General features: G+C 37.9%; 1 protein-coding gene across 2 annotated transcripts in view; it reads left to right on the forward strand.

Moving 5' to 3' along the window:
* The first annotated feature begins 574 nt into the window (after positions 1-574).
* The window catches only part of LOC104588089 (mitochondrial Rho GTPase 1-like), a 31568-nt gene continuing 9475 nt past the window's right edge, over positions 575-22667 (forward strand). The window contains exons 1-13 of one of the 2 annotated variants that reach the window (XM_010245909.3): positions 575-730; positions 825-1108; positions 1233-1365; positions 1501-1650; positions 1885-2061; positions 2138-2389; positions 8685-8753; positions 8999-9054; positions 13497-13578; positions 14627-14838; positions 15020-15089; positions 20189-20301; positions 22241-22391. In XM_010245909.3, coding sequence (XP_010244211.2) covers positions 894-1108; positions 1233-1365; positions 1501-1650; positions 1885-2061; positions 2138-2389; positions 8685-8753; positions 8999-9054; positions 13497-13578; positions 14627-14838; positions 15020-15089; positions 20189-20301; positions 22241-22391 — 1680 coding nt within the window. In that variant the 5' untranslated portion in view covers positions 575-730; positions 825-893. The remainder of the gene's footprint in view (positions 731-824; positions 1109-1232; positions 1366-1500; positions 1651-1884; positions 2062-2137; positions 2390-8684; positions 8754-8998; positions 9055-13496; positions 13579-14626; positions 14839-15019; positions 15090-20188; positions 20302-22240; positions 22392-22667) is intronic. The other variant, XM_010245908.3, reaches the window with a different exon arrangement.

Raw genomic sequence — 22667 nt, forward strand, 5'->3', positions numbered from 1 at the left:
ACTAGTCTGCTGCTTGGTTACCCTTTCTCCCATGTATGAGAATGAGAATAAGCTACACATAATGATTTGCTCTCTTTGATGATGCTACATTCATGAATTAGCATTGAGCATTTCCACAAAGGGGGACATTTTTGAACAGACTATCAATGACCAACTTTGTCACCATCAATCCAAATGTTGTTGTACTTGCTTTGAGTAGCAATCCCGTGAGCTTTCATTGTAGCCCAACTTTCAGCTACATTGACAGAAGTGATGCCAACTGATCCTACTTTTGCAATTAGAACTCGACTAGTGAAATCTCTAGCTATACATCCAAATGAGCATAAACCATTCTCTCCCTTGGATGCATCAAAGTTGATTTTTGAAGTTCTTATACAAGGAGGATTCCATTTAATCCCTAGGGGACAGACGATGTGGACTCTAGCCGAATGCCCGAACCAAGCCCCGGCCTGGGCTATCTCTGTTGTATTTGCAGCTGCTAAATCCGGTCCAGCCCATGATCACCCATTCACCCTTCCCTTCGGCGGTTTTTGGAGTTTTCCGTTAATTTATTAAAAATAAAATAAAAACATTTATGTTCTAAGCGCTCGTTATTTCATCGGTGCAAAATTTTAGCTTTTTTTCTGCAAGCATTCGTAGCTTCCGGCGTGTGGTTTAGGGTTTGGGCGGCTTATTCAACCGTCGAGGAATCGTTTGAAGCCTTTTAAGCTAAAGAAATTAGCGTTTCTAGGTCTATATCGTCGCTTCATTCTCCTGTTTATTAAATGGAATTAGGGTTTCTGAATTTTTTGTTTTGGTTTTGTTATTTACATGTAAATATACAGATATTATCTGTTTGATCGGTTAAGCTTACATAAGATCTTATTCATTCCAACGGTGCTCCCTCAGTTTTAATGGCCGGGTCTGCTGGAAATTTAAGCTTGGGCGGTCGAACCAATGTTCGTATCGTCGTTGTCGGAGATCCCGGTACCGGGAAATCGAGCTTGATTGTGACAGCTGCGGCCGAAGCGTTTCCCGGCAATGTTCCGCCAGTGTTGCCGCCCACGCGATTGCCAGCAGATTTCTATCCTGATCGCGTGCCGCTTACAATCATCGATACATCATCAAGGTTTTTTTTCCCGTGTTTAAGTTTGAGTTTCAAACTCTTATTCATATTTCGTTCTGATTTTCTTTTTTTTTTGTTTTTGCTTCATAATTTTATTCTAATTTGATTGTTTTGACTATTTTGTCAGCTATAACAGTATAGGTAAGCTGTTTGAAGAATTGAAGCATGCTGATGCTGTGGTACTGACTTATGCATGCGATCGGCCTGAAACACTCGATCGATTGAGCACATTCTGGCTCCCAGAACTGCGTCGTCTTGAGGTTTTATATGCTTTACGATATGTCCTTTTCCACCACATGAGTCTTGGTTTTAGTCTTGTGGTTGCGTTTGTTATACTTTTTTTCCCCTGATTGTCTATTTGTATTCATTTTTTACTGTTATATTTTAAACTTCAGGTAAAGGTTCCGGTGATTGTGGTTGGTTGCAAGCTGGATCTGAGAGACGATAATCAGCAGGTTAGCCTGGAGCAGGTGATGTCCCCTATCATGCAACAGTTTCGGGAAATTGAGACCTGTATAGAATGTTCTGCGGTTAACCAAATTCAGGTATTTACCTACTCTTTTTTTCCCTTATTTTTAATATATGTTATTATTTGGGTTCACATTTATTTAGTATGTTTCGTTGATCGGAAATGACCCTAATGACACCACTAGTAACAGTTTCTGCTGTATCGGCAGATGGCAGCAGTGAGCCAAAAAATCTCTTTCCTGCTGGGTTATATTGTTTAAGTAGCCTGTCTCATTTTTTTGTTTATATGTTTAACTGTGTGTTTGTTTCAGGTACCTGAGGTTTTCTACTATGCTCAGAAAGCAGTGCTTCATCCCACAGCCCCACTATTTGATCAAGAAACGCAGACCCTAAAGCCTCGGTGTGTCAGGGCTTTGAAACGCATATTTATTTTATGTGATCATGACAGGGATGGTGCTCTGAGTGACGCAGAGTTGAATGATTTTCAGGTTAGCTCTTTATAATATACATTATGCATTAGCATTATATTCAAATTATGAAATGATTTTTGATACTTGTAAACAGGTGAAATGCTTTAATGCTCCTCTGCAACCATCTGAAATTGTGGGTGTTAAGAGGGTTGTTCAAGAGAAGCTGCCAGAAGGGGTGAACAGCCGTGGTCTTACCTTGACTGGTTTCCTTTTTCTCCATGCACTTTTCATAGAAAAAGGGCGCCTTGAGACAACATGGACTGTTCTGAGGAAATTTGGATATGATAATGATATTAAACTAAGGGATGATCTATTTCCTGTTTCATTCAAACGAGCTCCTGATCAGGTATCTTAGTATCTTTCTTGTTCAACTGATGCTGGATCCTCTTTATATCAATAACTGATGTTACATCTTCTTGGATTCACATTGTTTGAATTTAATGAATGTTTTCTTATGACTCTATTTGCCTATTTAAAGGAAGAAGTGGCCTTTCTCAAGCATTTGGCTAGGGGATTGAGTCTGTGTAGCATGTGAAAATAGGTATTCAGTTTTCTAGGTGTTAATAAAAGTGAAGTTTATTTTTAACTTGAAAATTTGTAAGTGTAAAAGGTACTTAAGCCAAAAATTATAAAAAAAGGTACTTAAACCAAACTACTAAACTTTGATGTTGGATGTGATTATGTGGTTAAAGTGTCAACCAAGCAAGTGGACTGAGAGAATCAAGTGGAGTTCTTAGAAAAAAGGTTTGAGGAGGAAGAAATCAAGGAAGTAGTTTTCTCTCCAGGCAGATCTAAGGCTCCTGGGCCTGATGGTTACAAAATGGTTTTCATTTAAGACTTTTGGGAGATAATCAAAGATGATTTGATCAAAGTTTTTAGGTGAAGGGATGGGAGATCCATCATATGGATGGCTGAACCATGTAGGGTGGCTGGGCGAAATTTCAAAATTTTCTTTATTTCATCCGGGGATCTTATTCCCTGATTTAGAAAAACTGCATTTTTCAAGGTTCGTTCTTGAAACAAACCAGACCAAATCTGAAACCAAGATTAGGGAGAGGAATACCTGATACGGAATCCACACAAAAAGCTCCTCCCAACATAGGTGTTCACGCCCAAAGAAGTGACCAAAACCTGCTTCCACTAAAGATGACACAATGTATGATGAGGCAGGATCGACAAAATGGTTCTTCAGCAAGAACCCTAATTCTTCAGCAAGAATCACGTAAGGGCCTGGTGAACACGACTTTAGATTGTTTCTTCTAGCAAGAAACAATATGAAGAATTATTCTTGATCAGATCCAAGAGTGGAGATCGAATTGGTAGGAGTGGCAAGAACTAGGGAAGAATTCTACATATTGTTGAGTGCTTAAACTGTTGAATTCGCCCCCTATTTATAGCCTTCTTTGGATAAGCTTCCTAATCCAATTAGGAAAGAGTTTTTTGATCCAAATCAGATATTTGGATCTGAACTCTTAAATGGATAAGACTTATCTTATCCTTTAGCTAATCCTGATCAGATTATAATTCAAAATTTGCCCCATTTTAATTAACTCACTTAAGCCTAGTTCGAAATGGGCTTTAGGCCCATTTAGTCACATAGCTCACTTTCCCTTTAAATACTGGTTAACTTGGCTCTCTTTGTATGGCGTGGGACCCTAGCATTGATCTACACATTAGCCACATGGGTTCAACCCAGCTTCTGTTACAAGGCTTGGCCGAATTCACTACAGAACACAGTGAACCCCTGAGTCCATCAATATGGGCTCTTAATGGGCCCAACATTTACACTAAATGGTCATTGGGTCCAACCACCTTATGAAGGAACAAGGACTGTGGACAGATGCAAGATTAGCCCGTTAGGTATTACCCTCAATGGTCTTACATTTAACCTCTCAGCTCATAATGATCAAACACTGCTCAACAACAGAGGACTTCTCCCTTGGCTACAAGGTATAGTGTGGCACTCTCTACTCACATGGATCCTGGGAATTAAAACTTTTTGCAAACATTTTGTGAAACCATAATATATATGTATATCTCTATATAAATATATTTTGCAAAACAAATATCAACAATTTGAAATCAACTGCCGGCAGTTTAGGTTTTCATCAGAGAGTGCATTCCCCAATCATTCACTTTGTCCGACAAAGGGGTTGATCCTGTCATTATGATCACCCACTCAGGTGAATTCGCGGACTGCCCCAACACATCCAGGTTTTGACCCCCTCTAAGGATCTCACTGGTTGGCATATCAAAGACAGCCCAATCTGACACCTAGTGCAATACCATAATCGAGTCTAGGGGTCAAGTGTAACATTCCAATTTTGCCCACTGTCTCCAAGGTCCAGGGCAATACTGGAATTTGGTCCGGTTCAGGATTTCAAGAAAACCCACACTGCATGTACCTCAAGTCTCACCCTAGCAGTTGAGACAAGCCACCAACCCACTTGGTGGCACATTAGTGTCAGCCTTGGCGGGATAAATCTTCCCAGATTTATCCAATGGCTATGAAGATTCTAAACTATCATGAGTCTCATAAGTGTCCAGTTTAAGAGTATTACATAGAAACACACCCATATAACATGAATCAAACTTGTACTTTATTCATTTACAATAAATGTCATAATGTACATCAAGCTAATTGGAGCTAAGGGCATACACTGTCTAACATTAGGGAATTCCATAGAAGGGGAATAATCAGTCTAGGAATGAACTCCACCTTCTTAGCCTTGATCCCAAAAATGATAGAGGCTTCTCAACTAGGGGACTTTAGACCTATAAGCTTAGTGACCAGCATCTATAAGATTGCGGCCAAGGTTTTGCCCCCGAGACTCAAAAAGGTGGTCCATTCTCATTTTCCAGTTCCAAGGGGCCTTTATTCAGGATGAACAAATAATAGACCAAATCTTAATTGCTAATGAATGTGTGGAGGCCCAAGAAAGGTTAAAGAAGAAGAGAGTAGCAATCAAATTGGATTTGGAGAAAGCCTATGATCTTGTGGGCTGAGATTTCATGATGGAGAATATGAGGAGGTGTGGTTTTGGGAGTTTGTGGTGAATGAATCAGAGGTTGCTTGCAAACAAGTCACTGTTATTGTTAATGGCTTGGTAGTTGATTTCTTTGAGGGACTTCGAGGTCTTAGATAAGGCGATCCTTTTTCTCCCTTTCTCTTTACTTTGGTAGCTGGGGTCTTAGGAAAATTGATCTATAAGGCAAATTCCTTGTAGATGTTTAAGGGTTGGGTAATAGGAAGAGATAGAGTCTTGGTTTCCCATTTGCTATTTGCAGATGATATCCTGGTTTTCTGTGATGGAGATTGCCAAGATGGGGTGGAAAATCTGAAGTTAGTAGTGAAGCTTTTTGAGAGGATTTCCAACTTGAAAATTAACTGGTCTAAAAGTCTGTTGGTTGGTATCAATTTGGAAGATGATGATTTATGAGCAATGGCAAAATCTTTGGGCTGTGAAAAAGGAAACTGGTCCCTGAGCTACTTAGGTTTACCCTTAGGTAGCAATCCTAGAGCGACTAGTTTTTGGACCTCAATGGTGGAAAGGTTTGAGAAGAAGCTAGAAAGCTAGAAAATGAATTATATCTCCTTTGGAGGGAGAATTACATTGATCAAGTCAACTCTAGCAAACCTCCCAATGTACTTTATGTTGGTTTTTATGATGCCCCAAATTAGTGCTTTCTATTGAGAAGTGTTTCATCTTTCATGCCTCCATTAATACATGTGATTTGCTTTAGAGGAAAAGATCAAACTGGTTCTTGTCCCCAATCTGGTGTTTCTTTTTTTTGTGATATTTTATTCAGAAGAAGCAATATGGTATTACAATACAAACTGCCCAAGGAGAGGCACAAGCTGGTACCTCTTCTCAACAATAACAATGTACTACATCAGACTAGGAAATGAGAGTTTACAGAGCTGCCCAGAATAAGTGTTCCCTTGATACCCCTTGCTTATCTAACCCATCTGCTATGGTATTAGCTGTTCTACCCACCCATTGAGAATTAACACATGTTCCTTGTAAACCAATTAGCTTTCCTCATAATGTCCCTGTAGCACCAAATAACTGAATTTGGATTTTTTAACCAACCCACAACAACTTTGGAGTTTCCTTCAATAAGCAAATTCTGAATTCCTAACTGGTCTGCAAGTTGTTTGGTGAGATTGCTTTTCACCTCTTAGTTTCCTGTCCTTTTGCTCTTATTTGGTAGTGGTTCTCTTCTCTTTTTGGTTGCAGATGGCTCCCCCTGTTAGATTGGAGGGACTTTTTAGATATCCTGTTTTCACGTGCTATAAAAGAAGAGGCAAGATTTTAGGGAGATGCACTAGAGCAGCAGTGGCTTGGAGACTTTGGGAAGAAAAGGAATCTAAGAATTTTTTAAAACATGAAAAGAAGGAAGCTGTGATAGAAGTAATAACTTTAAGGGTGGCTCATTGGGTGAAAACTTTAAAGCGCTTTGCAGATTTTAAAGTTGAAGATTTTTTTGGCTCGTGGGGTTTAATTGCTGTTTCCTCCTCCAGCAGACAAAGAATTATAGAGACCTGGTCACCCCCATGTGCTGGATGGAAGAAATTGAATTTTGATGGTAGCTGTATGGGAATCCTGGCCCATCTGGTCTTGGTGGGGTTAGTAGAGAGGAAAATGGTAGCATCCTACCAATGTATTCAGGTCCTGTTCAGCAAGGTGATGTGGTGAGATAGAACTAATGGCAGCAGTTTAGGGGGCGGAGAAGGATAAAGAGATGGAGATTGAGAGACTAATCATTTAAGGTGATTCAAAAATAGTTGTGGGCTGGCTGAGAAAGGAAGAAGGGGTAATTTGGGATCTAAGGAATGAGTCCAGGTGCTTCAAACAGTTATCTAAAGATATGCTCATCCAAATAAGATGGATTATAAGATCTGCAAAATAGCATGGCAGATGGCCTAGGTAAACAAGGAATTCAGAAACAACCCATGTTTTGGGCTTAGTTGTAAATTTGGGATGGCTTTGCGTTTGCTGTTTTTTCACAACCTCTTGTTGTGTCTTTCTATTTTAATTTAATGAACTAACTTTCTTGTTGCTGATAAAAAAAAAGAAATAGTTGCTTATTCGCTTTATTGAATTCTTAGTTAAATATTGAAATTAATATATTTAAATGATGAATATATGATGGCATTTTATGTTTTTACTTGAAATTCATACTTATTTGAAAGATTTTGTTGCTGATAGTTAATGTACAGGTTTGTTGATTGGTATACAAAACCAATAAACTAGCTTAGGAGGGTAGGTGTTTATAGATTTTATATTTTCAAATTCCATTGCCTAGACGCCCTGTATTAACACATATTAATAAGATACAACAATATAAATGCTATTAAAATAGAATGTATTAACACATATTTAATAAGATGCATCAATATAAATGATATTATAATAAGGCGCCCACATTGTCATTTTTGTTGCCTAGGCAGGCTCCTAGTCGCCTAGGCAGGTGCCTAGTTGCCTAGACAGGCTCCTAGTTACTTGAAGTCAAGCATTTGGGCAATGACGCCCAAACAAGTCCAAACAAGCCCAAACAAGTACATTGCGAAAACCCCTATTTGCTAATGTTGTTCATTCATTCATTTTAATAAAATATCTTCTTAGAAGGCAAACTAAAGTTATAAAGTCATTATTTTATATGTGAGATTTAAGTATTTAAGACCCTAACATGGACTTGTTTAGGCTTGCCTTGAGGGGCATGGTCGGGATGTCCAGGGGTAGAGCCCCCAGCCCAGCTGCTAAGTTCTAAAATAGCAAAAAAGCATAAAATTTTAAAAAGGCACATGCTTGGGCTAAAGCGCAAGGCGCACCAGGTGTGTGCCTTTTGAAAGGGCTCCACCTAGGACCTAGGCAAGGCGCATACCCCAAAATGCACCTCGTTTGTGTGCCTAGGCGCACATTAAATCACTGTTGTTGCCACACTTTTCAGCTATCTAATTTGCCATTGGTTCCTTTTCTTCTTCAATGGTCACCTTTGTTGGAAAAATAGCATGAGTAAGACTTCTTAATCACTGGTCAGAAGAAAAAAGGCCTGTTAATCTTGCTTGTTTGAAATGCCTTTTTCCATTCTAAGAGCTAGCATGCCCATGATTATTTTAGTGTCTCAATACACAACACAAAATTGCTAAGACCAACATTGAGTGATTGCCTTTTTTTCGTATACACAAAATACGATGTTCATGCTGTGATGGTGCAATGGGATGTATATGAGGTTGCATGTGGTTTTGTGCTAGACCAGATTCTTAAATACTAATTTACAAGCTTGCTGGTCTCTTGTTGGAAATATACTTCTATTTTGGCTTTTCATTCTCAATCCTATTCTCTTTTATTAACCTTGTACCACGTAGAGTTTTGTACTTTTTTCTCCATATGTTGTTGTTGAGCTTGCCAGCAAACAAGTTAAGAATAGCTGATAGCGGTACTGGAGTTTCCTTTGTGCCATGAAAGTGATGAGTTAGGGTATAAAGTTGCCCTATCAAATGGATTATATTGTTCCTTTTTCGGTTTTTCCTGTTTGGGTTTCCATTTTATTCCCTTTCTTTTGTTCTGCTCCTAAAATTTCATGTTACCTGTTAGAAAAAATTTTGAAGTACTGATATAATGTTAATACTGTAGAGTGTAGAACTGACAATTGAAGCTGTGGAGTTTCTGAAGGGGATCTTTAACTTGTTCGATATTGATGGTGTATGTATTCTCTTCTTTTTCCCTTATCATTTTTTATAATAAATAAAAAAAACATTGTAACTTTGTAAGTACAGTCCCATTTTGTTTGGGATGTGAATTCAGCAGGTTGTTTTCTCGAAATTCTGCTTGTATGATGTACATAGTTTTAGAAGAGGTCTTATCAATTATGATCTCCTTTTAAGGTCATTATATCTTCTAATCCATAAGGTTTGAGGCTTTGAAGATGTGGCTCTTGTGTCTATTAGGATGGGGCCTTGCGACCTGCTGAGCTTGATGATCTCTTTTCAACTTCACCTGAAAGGTGACTTTAGTTTCTGAATTAGTGATTGTTATATGTTTCTGTCATTTCAATCCAAGATATACTTTCTAATGTTTTTACTACAGTTATTTGTCATTCTTTTTTGATTGCCAAACATTTAATTATGTTCTTTGTTGTGCCTGCATATGTTTTCACTTAGGTGATTTGAACTATCTTTTGCATGTAAGAAATGGTACTGTGAATCAAAATTTGCAGCACTAGTGGTTATACACATGTGACCATGCTACATAAAACATTCCTACAAACATGTATTCTGCAATGTAGTAAGCACAGCCATGGTGACTAGTTTGCTCATAGGGGTTCATTGCGCCTGATACGTAGCTTAATTAGACATTGATTAAAATGGGCTTAGGGTTTTCTTTATGTTGGTTATAAGTTTGATTTATCACTAATTTGACTTGATAGTAAAGAAGGGGAACAACTATTACCCCCCACACACATGGCAAACTACAGATACAAATAATTAATCAATCTTCCAACATTTAAAAATATACTTCTTGTTATACAGAGAAGCCTGCACATCAACTCACCCGGAACACCAATCCAACTAAATAAGGCTTACATGTTTATGTGTGGGACTGTTGTCTAAATTGCAAGAAGCTGTGATTGATCCGGAGAGTGCATATGCAAAATGGTGGAAGGGGTGTGAGAATGGGATGTTTACAGTCAAGTCCAAATTAGTGATTCAAAGAAAAATACCATATTGGTGCTTATCCCCTAACAGGTGTTCTCTTTGTAAGGCTAATGGTAAGTCTTTCTACCACCTATTAACCTTTTTCCCTTTTGTTCCATCAATATGGGAATGGTTTCTCTTTTTGTTTGGGTGCAGGTGGAACCCCCCGCCAAATGTGTGAAGCTTGTTTGCCTCTACCTTTCTTAGTGGGCTGAAGAAGAGGGGAAGATATTTATGGAGATGCACAAGGACGACTGTGTGTTGGACAACATGGGAAGAAAAGATTCAGAGGATCTTTCTTGATAAGGGGAGAAGCAGGGATGCCCTAATTAAACTCATTACAATTAGGGTGATCCACTGGGTGAAGTCTCTTGATCTTTTTGAAGGAATCTTGGTAGATGATTTTGTGAGGAATTGGAAAGTTGTTGCTGACTCAGCTCCTAGTAAGGTTGTGGTAAGACTAACTTGATCCCCTCCATGTGGCTTTATTAAACTCAATTTTGATGGGAGTAGTAAAGGAAATCTGGGTCGCTCAGGCATAAGGGGCGTCTTTAGAAATGAGGAAGGAAGTATCATTGCTGTCTACTCGGGATCAATTGGTGTTGGATTTATTTTGAGGGCTGAAATAATGGTTGTGATAGAAGGTCTTTAAAGGGTTAGAGAGCTGAACATTCAGAAACTAGTAATTGAGGGGGATTCAAAGTTAGTTATTGAGTGGTTGAAGAAGGAAGAGGAGGATGGATGGTGGTGCTATATTAACGAGAAAAGGAGTACTTGGCTGTCTCAGGGAATGGAAATCAATGTGCAATGGGTGAAAAGGAATTCTAACTCATTTGCTGATTCATTAGGAAAGTAGGGTGTGGGAAGGGATCATTTATTTTTTTTGTATTGTAATTTATCTGTTTGTAATTGGGAGGGTTAAGAGTTTATCTCTCCCTTATCTCCTTGTGCACTTTCTTTATTATTATAGTAAATCAGTTTCTGTTATTCATAAATAGAAAGGTTTACAGTCTCTCTACAATGCCTTGGTTAGGAATCAGGTGGAAGCCTCTTCAGTTAAAGGAATTTGGGGGAAGTCAGCCCAAGAGCGGAGGCTTTTGCTTGGTTGGTCTCAATGGACAGCATTCTTACTCAAGACAAGCTGAAGAAGAAAGTTGTTCACTTTCCAGACAGATGCATCTTATGTCTTTCATAGGAAGAGAATATTCTACATTTGCTGGTGAATTGCAGCTATGTGAAAGGAATTTGGGACTATTTCTTCCCACTTTTAAGAATGGGTGGGCAGGCTCCTAATGGATCTTCAAAGGTCTTTGAATTATGGTCAAGAGTTTCAGGGGACATCAAAGCTAAAATTCTGTGGAGTTGCATTTCTTTTGCTGTTTGTTGGGAGGTGTGGAAGGAAAGAAATAAAAGAATCTTTGAAGGAAAGAAGAAGAGAAAGGAAAGGCTTGGTGCAGTCACTAGTTCAAAGCTCTTAGATTATTCTTCCAGAATTTGAAGGCCTCAAAAAAGAAGACTTTGGCTTGGATGTTCAGCATACTTTGAATTTCTCTTGATGTATTAAGTTGTTTTAGTATTTTTGATCGTTTGAATTACTTTTTCTTTGAGTGTATTGATTGGTGATACCTCATCACCTGATCCTATTGTACTTTGTTTATTATTAATAAAATTTCTTCTTTGTTCATCTTCAAAAAAAGGCTTCCATGTTTATGCAAATCATCATCTACCTTCTCCATAACTACCCCAGCTTTCATGCCATGTTCTCCAAACCTTGTCCTCTTGTGTATGATAACCCCTTTCTTTCTCTTCCTTCTTCAATCTTGTCCCCTTGTGTATGTATCTGTTTGCATGCATACATGTACATATATGTAGGCTAGGGGTTGGTCATTGGGGAGAAAATTCAATAAGCTTTTGTCTACTCTGATATTTTTGTCACCGAGAAGGAAAGCCATAGGAGGAGTTGAAGGTCTATTTTTGGGGCAAGCAGCAAATTATTATAATCCTTTTCTTCATGGGATGCCAGCTTCTTATTTGCAATTTTCTGTAAGTTAATTGATTTCTTTTCCTTGCAATTTTTTTGGAGGAGTATGCGGCAGGAGTATTCCTAGTCTACATTGGTTCCAACCCACCCTTACATTTCTTTTCCCTCCTCTCCTCTCTTCTTTAGCATTTCTCTATTTGCTTCAGAAATTGCAAGCCAGCAGAAAAATAGAAGAACAATAAGAAAATATCTTACAGCAATCAGTATAAGAAGATCAAAAGCAAAAAATTCAATCTTCAATATCAATCAACTAGAGAGAACATTTGGAGAAAAATACTTGATTTCTGAAACAGAAATTAAAGAAACTCCTTAATTGGATCTAGTGTGTCACTCCGACTGTGATGAAATTCATAATGAAATCCTGCTTTTGCTCTTTATCCAATAAAATCCTAGCATTCATTTCTTCCCAAATAGTAGGGATCAAGGCAGAGTTGAGTGGAGCTAGTTTTTGACTCATCTCTTCTCAAATACACCATAGATAGATGTTCTGATTGTGTAACATGATTCTTCCCTTTTAGTGATGGGCAGAAGTCTCAAACAGAGGATCTCATAAGGGGGAATCTATGTGGGGAAAAACTGATTCATCATTTTCATTTTCAATAATGAACTGAATGGTGAAACAAGATTCATGACCCCATATTGGTTGGGATAAGGCTTGGATGACGATGATGATTTGCATTTTCAATAATGTTCAAGTTATTATGAAAAAAATAATATTCATGTTTGATGCCATATATAAAGATATTTGACATGCCATTATTCATGGAAAAGGATTTTGTCTTGCTTTGGTTTCGTGGTAGAGGGAAAAGTTTTTCAAACCTGTATACTCTTGTTATCTGCTGAATAATCTTAGATTATTTGTAACTAAAGCATTATGGTGTTTGTTGTCATTTCTTAAATCCTCCACATACGGTACTTTTGATATTCAAGCTTGGTAGAGTTAAATTGGTTCCATAATTTTGATTTTTATTAGGATCTCATTGTGCATGGTACTTTTATCATTTCTTTTTTTTTTTCTTTTGAATTGAACATTGTGTTAGTAAACAAGAAAGGGTAGTAAAACTCAGGGATAATAAATGTGTCTTTGTGCTGAAGTAAAAGGAAAATGCATAAACATTCTCATGTTCATGTGAGTACATACTGTGTCTGAACATTTTAGTATGCCTGTCGTGCTGTGCATCTGCATGCTATGCTACATTTATAATTGTGGCCGTGTCTGTTTTGTTGTCTTTGCCTATATTTTCATAGAATTTGTTTCTTCTACATTAATTCATATTGAATATTTGTTATCCTTGGGAATAATGATCAATGTTTGTCTTGGGAGTCAGGCAGATTTTTCTTGATTGCTTATATTGACATTGGTTTGTCAAAACGTAATAGAAACTGAACATTAGGGAGCTGGTGATTTGTACTGAATATTTCACTTGGTCCATTGTGTAAGAGGAAGTTTATCGGTATAAATAGAAGCGACTCTAGATTCTCAGTTTTCAGTATTTCCCATGCTGAATTCTTTTCACTGTACTTAGACCTAACTGCGTGTTGTCATTTTCTAGTATACTATTAATTTTAATCTATGATCATGTGTTTTTGGGAAATTGATGGAGGGTACTTATAAGTGTTGTTTCACTTAAAATTTTTGTTATATCTGATCTAATTTATAATTTTTATCAGTAACTTATCTAATTTATAATTCGAATATTTGAAATCCAGTCCTTGGGGAGAAGCTCCATATAAGGATGCTGCAGAGAAGACTGCACTAGATGGGTTATCACTTGATGGATTTCTGTCTGAGGTGTGTATATTTGTTATACCATTTCTTTTGTTTTCATTCTCATTTCTTGAGGTAGCAAGATTTGATAATTCTTTTCATGCATGTTTCTGTTATGTTGATTGTATTGCGAATCTGGTAAGTTTCATGAATTCTGGCATTTCTTAAAATTGAAAATTACCATGGCTTCCATGCATACATGATATATGAAAAATTTGCAACTAATTCACGTAAGATTCATATTTTTCATGAAAAAAGTTGACTACTTGAATTTTCCTCTTTTTTTGTTTTTCTGATTGGCAGTTTCTTGTTTTCTTTCTTTTTTTTTGTTATTACAACAACTATCTTGTCAATGCAAGGTTCAAAGTATCAACATGTACCGGCCCATATTGGCTGATACGTATCGTTCTGGGACTCCTCCGATACGCACCTATAGTGGGTGTATCGGGGGTCTGACCGGTTCAGGGGATGGAGGAGCCCTAAACCGGCCCCCCTGAACCGGTTTCAGAAAAAAATAAAAACAGTATCGATTCGCCCGATACGCCCCATATCGATATTTTGATCCTTGTGTCAATGGCTGGTTCTTTTTCTTGGTGGTGGGTTAAGGAGTGGCCTGTTTTATTCTGGTAGCTGTATTCTGTGAAGGGTTCATGTTGAAGCTCTTCTTTTGTTTTGGATGCTAGTGGTTTCTAGTTGTCTATTATTTGTTAATGTCTATTTGAAGTGCTTGTGTTTTTATTGGATCAATTGCCTCATAGTGCATACCTCATGGATTAAAAGCATAGTGATGTGCCTTGTAGGTTATAAAGCATAGCAACTTGGCTCTATTATTGTTTTGCATTCCCATTTAAAACTTTATTTTCTAAGTATGCCTGAAATAATTTTATTTCCATTTGACTTTATGGTCTATGATTACTACAATTTTTTTTTTTCGTTTCAGATTATTGTCATTGAATTCTAATCCTTTTTTTATAATTGGTACATCTTGATTGGTTTATTGTTGGATTTTAAAGCATCATCTAATTTTCTCCTTTTCAAGTAGACTTGCTGAGGAATTTTTGTTTGGGTGCAGTGGGCCCTTATGACACTACTGGATCCAGCTTGTACTCTTGCTAATTTAATATACATTGGATATGTTGGCGATCCTGCTTCAGCACTTCGTATAACTAGGCGGAGACGGTTGGACCGGAAGAAACAGCAATCAGAAAGAAGTGTGTTCCAGTGCTTTGTCTTTGGGCCTAAAAATGCTGGGAAATCTGCATTGTTAAATTCATTTCTTGGAAGGTATATCTTTTGAACCAATATTCTGGTGGAATAATGATTGGCTTTTAGATTGAATTTAGGTTTTTGTGCTGCTTTAAACTTTCAATCCACCTCTTGTGGTCAATTTGTTGATTTTCCTTTTCAGCCTGCTATGACTTCAGATTATTAATATGCCATCCTCTCTTGGTTTCTAAATGCACAGGCCATTCTCTGAAAACTATTCTCCAACAATTAGTGACCGCTATACTGTGAATGTTGTTGATCAGCTTGGGGTAAGTATTACTGGAAGAAGCACTTCTTTGTTTTCATGACATCATACAATATAACTGCTGGACACATGTGTGCTTCCTCACTCACAAGCAGATGCTTGCATGCATTAATGAGATATAGTAATATGCTCTAGTTCATTAATTATTATTATAATTATTACTGGTTTTGCTTACTTTCATCTTTCTAGGTTGATAAGCAGAAAAAAAGTTAATTATTAATACTCACTAGAATCTTCCCTTCTCAAGTTAAGTGTAATAAAAAAACTACTTGCATTTCTTTTACATAATAGATTAGGTGGAATGGTTTAGTCATTTTATTTGGAGTTTAACAAACAAAAATGGTTAGAATGCGTTATGCATTGAGAAGCTTTGAAGTTGAGCCCAATTTTAGCTTTTTGATGGATAGACAATAAATAAGAAAGCTATACAAGTGGTGTATGAGAGATGTCAAAAAAGGGCCATCACACTTCTGTATACTGTATATACACAATTACACCCCATGCATGGCTAAAATGCAACCTAACCACAGGAGTCAAAATAACTGACCTTTTGAGCACCAAAGCCCAACTTTCAGATCCTAAACAAAGAACACTGAACAGCCTTCTAAGGGAACCACCACTAAATAGAACTTAATATCTCTATCAAAATAAGAAGCTCATGTCAGAAGGAATCATTGACGAGGCCCATAAGAAGCTCTTTAATCGCTTGGAATCATAAAAGGATAAAGCAACTGATGTGGATGCGTATTGGGAGAAGCAGCAGCAATGATCCGGTGTTCTCATCCTATCCAATTCGGCAGCAACAGTCTTATCCATTCAGCAGATTAGATTAGACTATCTTGTTATTCTTATCTTATTAAGTTAGTAGATTAGATTATCTTATCTTATTAGATTAGGATTAAGAGAGACTTATCTTATTAGATTAGGATTAAGAGAGATTATCTTATCTTATTAGATTAGGATTAAGAGAGACTTATCTTATCTTATCAATCTTATCTTATCAAGATAGAGTTGGAGGTCTCCCTATTCAGCAAGGAGTCTCCCTAAGAGCAGGACTCTTGTAATCTCCTATTTAAGGAGCCACTATTATTGAATAAAGGATCCAAAATTTCAGTCAAAGAGAAGAGTAAAGGAGAGTTAGGGTGATGTCTTGGACAAATCACCCCTTAGGTCGCCACGATAGGGTCAGCACGCAAAGGGAGGGGTAAGGGGAAACTAGAGGTTCTCCCCGTGGACCGACCCGTGACGAGATCCTACCCCCGGGACCATAACATTTTGGTATCAGAGCAAGGCATCATGGGTGATCTGGAGCAGCTGCCGTCCAGGGTCCACGAACTCGAGCACCGGCTCATGGAGACCAGCTCGGAAGTACGGGAAATCAAGGACGAAGTCAGGGAGCTACGCCGTCTGATGGAGTTATTCCTTTCTAGCAAAGAGAGGAACACAGAAGGGGTGACAGCCACTAGCGGTTGTCGACCAGATTTGTTGGAGTCTTCCAACGAACAGTAGTTCGGAAACCAGGGGGCCGCAGTCATCCCCAAGTACAGCAGGTTAGAATTCCCGTCGTACAACGGCAACGGAGATCCCTTGGGCTGGCTGTACCGGTGCGAGTAGTTTTTTCGAAATCAACGGACAGATGACCGGGATAAGTTAAGCCTAGCCGCCTTTCACTTAACAGAGGAAGCGCAACTCTGGTTCTATCGATTAGAACATGAAGAACCTGGGCTTAGTTGGATCCAGTTCAAGTCCTACTGCCTTCTTAGATTTGGGCCCCCACTGACAAGCAACCCCTTAGGTGAGCTGATTAACCTTAAACAAACCGGCACGGTGGCAGAATACCATCGCCAGTTCCAGACCCTCCTCGCGAGGGCATCTTCAGTGCGACCGGACCAGCAGGTAGACATGTTCACCGCTAGGTTAGCAGAACCCTTGCGGGTGGACGTGGAAATGCAGAATCCCCCCAACCTGGTTACAACCATGAATATAGCTTGCGCCTTCGAATGCAAACTACAACTCAGTCGCGGAACCTTCAGTATGGGGCGGCTTCCATCAGCATGGGCATCCACGAAACCACTCGGAATGGCTCCATATTCAGCAGCCAGCCAAGAACGGAAGCCACAGACGAGCAACAATTTCAGATCAGCATCCAGTGTGGGGAGCAGCGTCGTTGCACCGCCTATTAAGCACTTGTCCAGGGCTGAGATGGCGGAACGCAGGGCGAGGGGACAATGTTTTAATTGCGATGAACTCTACTCAGTAGGGCACAAGTGCAAAAGACTTTTCTGCCTCCTGGTGAAACAAGAGGAAGATGAGGATGAACCCTCTTCATTGGAACCCGATCCAGGAGGGCAAAGTCATTCCACCTATCCGGGATTCCTTTGACAGTGTTTTCCGACACCCATCCTGAATTCGAGCTTGAGAACAAGCTCGTAGTCCAAGAGGGGAGTAATGATGTGGACGCGTATTGGGAGCAACAACAGCAATGATCCGGTGTTCTCATCCTATCCAATTCGGCAGCAACAGTCTTATCCATTCAGCAGATTAGATTAGACTATCTTGTTATTCTTATCTTTTTAAGTTAGTAGATTAGATTATCTTATCTTATTAGATTAGGATTAAGAGAGACTTATCTTATTAGATTAGGATTAAGAGAGATTATCTTATCTTATTAGATTAGGATTAAGAGAGACTTATCTTATTAGATTAGGATTAAGAGAGATTATCTTATCTTATTAGATTAGGATTAAGAGAGACTTATCTTATCTTATCAGTCTTATCTTATCAAGATAGAGTTGGAGGTCTCCCTATTCAGCAAGGAGTCTCCCTAAGAGCAGGACTCTTGTAATCTCCTACTTAAGGAGCCACTATTATTGAATAAAATTATCCAAAATTTCAGTCAAAGAGAAGAGTAAAGGAGAGTTAGGGTGATCTCTTGGACAAATCACCCCTTAGGTCGCCATGATAGGGTCAGCACGCAAAGGGAGGGGCAAGGGGAAACAAGAGGTTCTCCCCGTGGACCGACCCGTGACGAGATCCTACGCCCGGGCCCATATGGCCCTGATTTCAGCCACTAAAGGGAAAAAATAGGCTTTTTGGCCAAATATCTCATGGTTGGCTTTTGTCGAAAGCTTGGTGGATTATCAATTTTCTTACTAGTTAAGCCAGTTAAGGGAGACTGCATGTCAAGTTCTCCAAAACCAGCCCCTAAGGCTCTTATTGTAACAAGTACAAATACAAATACGTACAGTGCAAAACCTTGTTTTTTTATTTTTTTGATAAGTATCAATTAATTCAAAAGGAAAGTACAACCAGAGCCTCCAGAGGCTGTACAAATGAGATACAAGAATGGACTCAAACCACAAAACCATTGGGGGATACAAACAGACTTTCAAAATTAAACTGAGAGCTACAAAAAGAACTGTCAACTTTAAACTTAGTCGATGACCAAGAACAGAGCTTCCCCATGATCTTCTGCCACACTTCGTCTTCTTGATAGCTTTTGTTTTGAAATATCCTTGAATTTCTTTCTTGCCAGATCACCCATAACACTGCACCTGGAATCAGATGCCATAAACATTTCCATTTCTTGCTTAGGCCTTGTAAATTCCAGCTGTTGGCAAAAGTCACCAAAGATTTTGGCCAGCAACTTCTGATTGCAAAAATTCTGAGAATCCTCACCCAGATTTTGTGAGTGAAGCCACAGTGAAGAAACTGGTGTTCAACAGACTCCTCAGCATTGTTGCACAAGACACACCTTTTAGAGTTAATCACCACACCCCTATTAACCAAGTTGTCTCTTGTGCAAAACCTTGTATTTTGTACGTGTTTGCACTGTACATATTTGTATTTGTACTCTTTCCAAACTGAGCCTAAAGGTTTATTATGAGTTGAAAATGTGTATTTGTAGTAGTAGAATGGAAATAAGTTATTTATGGTTAGATGAAAAGTAAAGAAAAAGAAATAATAAAAAACTATAGTCCAATGAAAAGCATTGATCGAGAAAAATGCCAAATCAGCTTTGATGTGATGGTAAGCTAGCATGGTGAGAGCAGATTAAGATGCATTGTAAGAGATAATTTTGGACATAACTTGAGAGTTTGTAGCAAAAGAATGGGGCATCAACATTGCTGAAAGTGTAGGTGGATGGATATTATTATGGTTTGAAACTGAAAAAATAGGCTTTTTGGAGCACATGGAAAGGATTTATAAAGAACTGATATGGAGTGCAAGTTGGGTAATCTAAGGGGAAAGAAATCTGTTTTTATTCAATTTCTGTACTCAGGACTTCGGCCAATTTGAGGCTTTTGAAAGTTACTTTTTAGTTTACTAGTATCTCAGGAATAAGGTTAATAATGTTTAAGGGTCAAAAGAGTTTTATTAAGGTGTTCTTAGAAATTGACAAGTTGAAAATACAGTCACGTCACTTTATTTCAGCTTATTTTTAGGGGTCAAAGTTTGTTCATATCATGTGATTTTGGCATCGTTAGGTAGATTATTGAATCATCTGTCCAATGGGATCAATATCTTGTAAATCTGGCACATTTTGAGACGGTATTGACATTTTAAAGAGGAATACTATGATGTTTTTTGGTGTTTAGATCTGCTGTGCATATTGTTTGGTGATGGATGGCTATTGTGCTGAGCCATGTTTTTTTGTCAAATTACAGATTCTTATATCATTTTATTACCACTTAAGTTCACGTCTTTGGTCTTCTCCTTACTTTTGCCAAGTCACTCCTCATTGATGCAGTTACCAATTGTCTTTGCAAATGGTACTTGGCAAAAAAGTCTTTGCACATGACCAAACCATTTTCCCTCTCCTGTTACCATTTTGGGCTAATTTTAAGTCCTTTCTAATCCACCCATTTCTTATTTTGTGACAGTCAAACATAAACAAGTTACTATGATTCAAAAATTCCATGCATTTATAGTTGTTCTCTTATCTATAATAATATGTAAGATATGAAAGTTAGCGTCTTTTTTCATTTTCATTTTTGTATGTAAACCAAATATTTATTTCCCATTTCTTCCCTTTTTTTATTTACTTTGGCTTGTTAAATAATGCCATATTTCTTTGGATGAAATGGTCTATTCTCTTTGAAGGGAGGAAAAAAGACCCTGATATTGCGGGAAATTCCAGAAGATGGAGTCAAAACTCTGCTGTCTAATAAAGAGTCTCTGGCAGCATGTGACATAGCGATATTTGTCCATGACAGGTAATATAATCTGTTTGATTATTGGATTTAAGTCCTGTTTGATGCTTTTTGATGCTTATTTTCCAAAGATATATAGTTTCTGTCTATCATGCACTTATTGCTATTAAAACGTAAGAAACTTCTAATATTACTGATCATTAGTATTACCATAACCAGTAAGTAGCATTTGAACTGGTCATCATGTGTTATTGGACAACTGAATTTATGTGTACTCAACTCAACAAGGCTTTAGTGTGTTTTATTGGATATTAGATGCTACTTTGGATTTTATATGATCTGTGTTGGGACATGTTATTTGGGGGTCAGTGAGGTAACAATGACGAAGATCTGAAGTTCCCAGATTTTAAGGCTTCTCAATTTCTAATGTCCTAAGATCATAGAAATAAATATGAAGTTAGATTTGTTAAGAGGATTCTTGTTTTATTGTAAGATGCAAACCAGGTTGCAGTACTGAATGGCATAGAAAGAATAAGAAAATAGGTAAATAAGCATACAGTACCTATTACATAACATAGTTTTTTTGAGAGATATAGAAAGAATAAGAAAATAGGTAAATAAGCATATAGTACCTATATCATAGTTATTTTGAGAGGTACTTTTACCTTATGTTTGGTTATATACATGTTATTTTCTTCTTCTTTGTTAGGGGGATGCTGAAGATCCTTACACTCCTGAGATTTTTCTTGATGCTGGAACTGCTTATTGTTCCAATTCTTGGATTGTATTGTGTACTGGTTGGTTGAGTATTTTCTTCACCTTAACCATACCCTGGCCGGACAGATTCAACTTTTTCGCTGTTGTGTTTGCCTCATACTTTCTGATATTCCTTAAGTGTCAGTTGGGAAGTATGGTAACAGTCTTACTATTGGCTGCTGACATTGATTCATTATTTTGTTACCAACTAATGTCCACATGTTTTATTGAATGCTTTATGCTTGGTGAGATCCAACATCAGTTAAGAAACATGTTCTGCTCCAAGATCTTTCACTCCTTGTGCTTTGCTGTTTTTTTTCCCTAATCTCAATTGCAAGGTGTGACACTTTCTCCAGCATGCAGGTTTCCTTAGTGAGATCCAGTATCATTTCCTTTGTAGGTTGGAATATAATACATGCTCTGCATTTAAAAGTGGTTTCCTGGAAACTCCAGCATGCCATTTGCTCTTTTTTTTTTTTAAATCTCAATAATAAGTTTGATGTTTCTAGATATTTTCTTTTTACACTGTTCTTTTTGTTACTTTTCTCAACCTTTTATTTGGGCCACCTTGTTGCCATCCTTTTGTTACCGTATCTCTTCATTACTCTTAATGATTAATGGAACATTCTTTGATCAGTTCCCATTCTTTTCCCCCCAATTTCAGTTTTTGATATATTGTGCAACCATTCTACTTCTGTTGCCATGGCTGATTTTATTATATTCAATGTTTTCATGCATCTCGTGAAAGCTTTTGCTCCCCACCCTGTACAAGAAAAAAGAAAGAAAAGGTGAGGAAAAGAAAAGAAGTAGCATGCTTGCATAATTACTTGCTTCCTATGGTATATTGTTCATTGCACCTAATGAAAGTAGTTGCTTCGCTACCACAAAGTGAGCTTATACTTGAAGCTACTACCTGACATTTTTCATCCAGAAATGGATTAGACGCATCATTCACTGAGCCCTCACTTGGGAAGGCAGCCTTTGACCAGTTGCAATTGGAACTCATTAGCTTCTTGTATTTGTTTTGTGTTTTTATTTTTCATTTGCATTTCTACTTCTGTTGACTTAACAGGGGGAGCAAGAGTTGTGGATCTGGACATTACTTAATTGGGAAACTAGACTTTCTTATTTGTTACAAATTTTCTTTATTGTAATTTCTTTTAGTACTGACACTCCTTTTTTCCATGTAATCATAATTTCCTCATTTTTCCTTGGGAGATGACATTTCTTTTGTCTGTAATTTTAGTTCTGATGAAAGTTCTTGGAGGAAAGCAACTGAATTGCTTTTAGAAGTTGCTAGTCATGGAGAGGACAGTGGCTTTGAGGTGCCTTGCCTCATTGTTGCAGCTAAGGATGATCTTGATCCATACCCACTGGCTATACAAGATTCCACGAGGGTAGTTGCTTTGTCATGAGATAGCCTTGTTCTTTTATATTTAAATCTGTAGTGAGATTCTTAGGCATCTTTACTTATTTCACTATAGATTTCTTCTTGTTGGGAAAATCTAAATTCTAAAACAGCTATTCTGAATGTTTATTTTAGAAAGTGTTACAAGTTTGATATAGCATCCTGATTTTCAAGTTGTTGCAATTATAAAGTTAATAGCAGTAACACCCTGTGGTTAGTATAAATTCATGGAAGTATTATGGATGCCATATGGACAGATGGGCAA

This window comes from Nelumbo nucifera, chromosome 1 (genome assembly GCF_055504915.1).
Source record: "Nelumbo nucifera cultivar China Antique chromosome 1, China Antique-T2T, whole genome shotgun sequence".
In the NCBI taxonomy this organism is placed as follows: Eukaryota; Viridiplantae; Streptophyta; class Magnoliopsida; order Proteales; family Nelumbonaceae; genus Nelumbo; species Nelumbo nucifera.